Source organism: Pterocles gutturalis, unplaced genomic scaffold (genome assembly GCF_000699245.1).
Source record: "Pterocles gutturalis isolate BGI_N339 unplaced genomic scaffold, ASM69924v1 scaffold43778, whole genome shotgun sequence".
NCBI classification, from domain to species: domain Eukaryota; kingdom Metazoa; phylum Chordata; class Aves; order Pterocliformes; family Pteroclidae; genus Pterocles; species Pterocles gutturalis.
In genome coordinates this window covers 198-5,665 of record NW_010127250.1, presented here as the reverse complement: position 1 = coordinate 5,665, position 5,468 = coordinate 198, and the positions used below count along the sequence as shown (strand labels likewise).

Genomic DNA, 5,468 nt, shown 5'->3' with positions numbered 1-5,468 from the left:
AAGCAACATGTTATCATCTGTCTTTCTCCCATCGCCCAGAAGTGATCCCCCACTGTTGTCACCAACTCTGTGTGGTTTGCAACCAAATAAGCGCAGACTGAAAATTGGGTACATTCTGGAATTTTGAGAGTTTTCTTATCACACAGTTCTCTGAAAGATTAAGCACTGGGCAGTCATTATGGGCATTGTTATCTCAGCACATGACAGACCCGAGGAACCTTTAAGGCATGAGTCAGTATGCCAAAAAACATACACCAGGTATAGACTTTTTATAACCAGGAAGATCAAAGATCTAAAGCAGAGATCAAAGAGTGAAGGGCTCACAAAACCTAATTCCCCCAGGAACATCGTTAGCATTCGGGAGAAATAATGTTTTCCCCTGGGGATCCTACATGTGTTCCTGACAGTTAAGCTCTGCCCAAACTAACTCAATTTCATTTACAGAGTAATAATTTCCCCACACAATGGAGAGATCTGAGTCAGCTGCTTGATGAAGGCATCTCACACAAAGCAAAGCCAGGGACTGGGACCAGGAGCACAAGTTCCTGAGCTTGTGCCACTTCACCTGATGAAGCACCTCCTCCGCTCAGGACTGCCAAGCTCCTCACTGAGAGAGCAGGATATGTCCCCTGTAACTCAGAGAGCTCCAAACTGAAGCTCTACATTGGAGCTTGTTGCCCCCAAAGTAATTATAGAGGCAACAAAGAGAAGCAGACGACTCCAGATGGCGACTCAGGCCACCCTAAATGGTTTGTCTAAGAGAGATCAGATAAATCACAGCCCATTTCTTCCTATAGGCTAGAAAGGAAGCCAAGGGTGACTAGCTGAGATCTGGATGTCCTTTCCTGGATACTTGATATTAGGTGAGATGACTCCTTCCAAGAGCCTGGTGGAAAATGGCTCCTCCATGTGTCTTCACCACGTACAGGGATACAGCAGGAGGCAGTGTCCTGACCACTGCCAAAGGAGTGGTTTGTTTTTTCTAACAGGACACAAATCACTTTTTGTTAAAATACAAACACACAACCAAAGCTGGTCAGCACCACTGCCCCCCTCCAGAGCTTGGCACTAGGGTGTCCATAGACCCCCTCCTGCCTCTTAACAAATATTACATTAAAAAACACTGAGGGAGACAGCTAGGAGAAAAAAAGACTGTCCGAGGTGCAGAAGCATAAAAGTTCCCCAGCATGGGGCCGAGATATTTATCTATTCATAGTCATAATCCTGTCATTAAAAAGGAGCAACTTGCTGTCTGTACATCCTTCTATTAACAGCCATTGCTCCAGGCCCTCTTCTTCTCACCTGGTCCTTACACACACTGCTCTCCCTCCCCCTGTACCACTGAAAGCCATTCCTTTAGCTTCAAACATGCATCTTGAAGCCCTAACAGCAGAAGAAAATGCCCCTTACTTTAAGCCTCTGAGGTAAACAGTCATCACTGGTATTTGTCCTGCTGTTGTCTGAGTGAAATACAAGGTGAAAGATAATTCATCCCTTAAGTAATTTGGTGTCAAATCACTTACAGACCTATAAACTAGAGTGACAAGATGTTTCTTGGGTCCTATTGAAAGAGGTAAACCTCACCATAACCTTCCTTTTGCTTTACAATAATGCTCCTACAATTGCTCTGCAGAAGTTTCCTTGCGCCTGTCTTGTCAGATTACCTAAAGACTCCTGTATTCTGCCAGAAAGATTGCAGCAAATTGCAGTGCATCAGGGATGTCCAAGACAGAGAGGAAAACACATTTCCAAACAGTCTGGCCACACAATTGAGACGAGAGATGATTTCTAAACATGAACATATCAACAGGCTCTCTGTCTCCTGTGGCAGCCGGTCACTTGAGCCTGGTGTCTCCATTCACAGTGTGAGCAAATACACATCCAAGTACCAGCTTCAGCCATGAAAAAGCCACCAAAATGCCACTTTTGGTAACTTGCTTGCTTGCTTGCTACAGAGAGCTAAAAACCTGCCTTATTTGACGATTCAAGAAGAGGGACCTCACTGCTCTGTGCAGGAGCTGTGGCTCTGCTGCCTGCTCCATTCACTGCTAGGGCCCCATCATGATGTCTGTTGTGAGGAATCCTCCTTTATTCATCAGCACTGTGTAGCAGAGGGTTGTGAGTATGCCCTTGGACTACGAGCTGGAACCCACTTCTCTTGCTGTGGTTTTCTTGTCCACCCCTCCCAGGCTATGATTGCATGTGACAGTCCAGTGATGGTGCAGAAACAGGCAGTTCTCCCCTGAGGCAGTGCCCCCACAGCCTGAGCACCCACATGATTGTGAGTCCTCTTCCCTTTCTCTCCACCCCCATCAGAGGCGAGGACATACCCTTGACTTCCCTTCATTTTCTCAGGGGCCATGTCCCTGAGGCAGGCCTGGATTTTTGAGCTGCCAGTCAATGGGACAATCCCGCTGAAAGCAGCTTAACGGTGAACTGCAAGGGTCCTGTCTGCAGGTCCCTATGCAAGATAGTATGGTGGCTGCTAAGCTGTGCAAGAAGCAAAAGCAAAGCTGAAGAAAGCACACGGCAACGAGACTGCTGAGTTTATATCAGTTAGCAACAGTTTAAAACAAAGGAGGGAAATCATGAGACATTCAAAGATAAAAGCACTGCAAGGACAAGATGCAAAAAATCCTAAGAGAAGCACCAGCAGGACCAAGGTGCAGAGGATGTCAGACCTTTCCCACCCACCTGCAGTGGCCTGGCTGACGGGGACTGCCAGGGTGATGGAGCAGGGCTGGTGAGGGTATTGGGGCTCAACTCACAGCATGCTTACCCCAGCCCGGTCCTCAGCATGTGACCGTAAGTTATTGCAGTATGTGTGCTCCTGCTTTCAAGTCCAATAGAAGATTTCAGAATGATGACTCAGACTCACAAAGCTGCCCAGGGGCTTCTGCTGCACAGGGGTAGGGCATTACACTTTCCCTTGCCCTGGGCTACCACTAGAAATATCAATGCTCCTCCAGGCTAGAGAGCTGTTAGCTCCATAACTACATGTGATTGTTTTCAGGCAAAGACACGTGTGATTCCTGGCCACAAAGAAGAGCTGGTCTAAAAGCACCACCGAAGTCTACAGGAATTTTAGGTTTAGAAGTGAGCTATAAATAAGACACTAAGCAGTCCTTCCTATACACACTGCATCCTAAAAGTGCCATTTATCAGCAAATTACAATCTTACTTGAAATCAGTAGGATTATTCAAGTGTAACAAAACGAGGCCATTTGAGAAGAATTAAGTCTAATTAAGGTACAAATTGATGAAAGTAATTTACAAATAACCAAGTGGGAAGGGCACATGCTGTTCTGGTGGGTGAGGTTTGCTTTATGGTCCTGTTATACTCTGAGGCAAGAGATGGATTCTCTTCTGAGGAAGAGCTTTACACAAGGGAAAAGGGCAATAATTTAAGTGGAAATGTGGAACTGGCAAAAGGAAACAGCAAGAATATGGTAGGGGGCAAATTTTAGTAGAGAAGAGTGTCTATCATCCATCTCTCTGTCTGTCTGTCCATCTATCTATTCACAAGAAGTGCAGAAAGCAACTCTGTCTTAGATCATTTCTACAGAACAGGTAATATTTGAGAAAATCATGGCAAGCTTATACAGAAAACTCCTGTCATGTAGTTGCACTGTTTTTCCTTAAATGAAAACACTTTGTTCTGGTTGCACCAACATACAGTGTCTCATGGCACATATGGTGTGTTTTTCTGTGTCCTGTTGTCTTTCATGGGCCTGTCTCCTCTGGGAGGCTACATTTGCCATGATCCCCTGCTTACCCTATAGGAGAGAGGGGAGGCTGGTGCGTGGCAGAAGACACAGTTCAGCCATTGAACTTGGCCAGCCATAAGAAAGAAAGGGATACACATTTGGCTCACAGCTGGGATCCTCATTTTCACTAAGTGCCCATCCTTCTGAAAACTATGGCCAACATAAGGTACCTCAAATTAAGTGTGAAAAGTATGATCTACCTTTTGAAAATGTAGGCCTTATTACCAGAAACTTTGAAAAAAAATGCTGAAAAGTATGTTTTCCTGACACTAGCCAAATTCATGAGAGTCACCCACACTGTGTAATCACAAAGTGAAATACATCTAAGCAATGTAAGAAAGTGTCAAAATAACACAATGTTCCCCAGATGTCTTCAGGCTCTACTGGGATTTTATTAGGTTCCCTGAAACAAGGAAAGAAGCTTTCCATGGAATTGAACTAGCAGGTCTTAGCACCAAGCTTCACATCTCTCCAAGCTGATGCTCAGTTGCCAGCTTCTTCGTACACTGGGGAGGTGATGGCAATGAGCTCCTCTTCCAACATTTCCATTTGAGCCCTAATGTCCGACACAGTGTTTTTCACAGAATTCAGCTGTAGCTTCAATTTAATATGGTCTTCTTGGAAGGATCTGTTCACATCATAGAGAATGTGACAGCCCTGCTTCTCCCCAAGGAGATTGTTCACTTTCAGGAAGACGTGGAGGAGTTCGTATAAGTCCTGGAGAGCCCGGATGATTTCATGCTCACCCTGCATGCTCGGGGAAGACTTGATCTTATTCTGGGTCGGAATTGTGGTCTCCTCTTTATCTTCATGTTCCTGCTGGGGGCCTGGGCCAGGGTTACCTTCTTCTGCATCTGTGGTGGAGTCAGTGTCCTCCTGAAGATCTGAGCTGGCATCTTTGCTCTCTTCACGAACTGTGACAACTTCTTGGTCTTTGCAGATGATGGGGACTGTTTTATTCTCCTGATGGAAATCCTCTAAGAATCTCTTCTTTTCCTGGATAGCCTGGAGAATTTTGTTGCCTGGGCTGACCAGAAAGCCTATGCTCCTCTCTTGGAAGAATGGCAATGGGTTATTTTCCTTCTGGAGGCTTTGCTGAATGGCATCAGTGTAACTAACCTGGATGGCTTTGTTCTGTGACTGGAGACATTGTAGAGCCTTGATTTCTTCCCAGAGCATCCTGTTCTCAATCCGGAGGACTTTATTTTCTTCCCAGATAGCTCTGTTCTCCTCCCAGATGCTCCACTCATTCTGGGCCTTCTTGCTAAGGAGTTTCCGGTGGGAAGCAAAGGGTGGCTGGCAGTAGATCTCATTCACCCATTTACCATCAACAAAGACAAATGTTTCATCCCTCAGTTGCATCCGTGGGGCGATACAGCCTATCTCGGGCTCTGTATACTGCATGCTCTGGTTTGTCAGATCAAAAGCAGACATGGCCATTCTTTAGCAAATTGAGAACTGTGGGAAAATACTTCTTGCAGAAATTCTGGCCACTGTCCACTGGCAAGGAGTAGGTGACACAGAGCGGCTGGAGAAGTTTGATCAGGACTGAAAGAACAGCGAACACAAATGCACAGAATTACTGCCAAAATTCAAGGTCAGAATTAAAGGCCATTGGATGACAGGAACAAGTAAATACATCACTTCCCACAGTCCACTGTGTTGCCCCTTTGACTCTGGAAGGCATGGAATATACCAGAA

General features: G+C 45.6%; 1 protein-coding gene across 1 annotated transcript; it reads right to left on the bottom strand.

Annotated features, from left to right (window-relative positions):
• Window positions 1–4,250: 4,250 nt before the first annotated feature.
• On the bottom strand, window positions 4,251–5,207 carry SPERT (spermatid associated). The gene has a single exon (XM_010079220.1). It carries the CDS (start codon window positions 5,205–5,207, stop codon window positions 4,251–4,253), a length of 957 nt encoding a protein of 318 aa, XP_010077522.1.
• Between the last annotated feature and the right edge of the window lie 261 nt (window positions 5,208–5,468).

Coding starts and splice junctions, on each gene's coding strand:
- SPERT (XM_010079220.1), bottom strand. CDS start 5,207: ATGGCCATGTCTGCTTTTGATCTGACAAACCAGAGCATGCAGTATACA.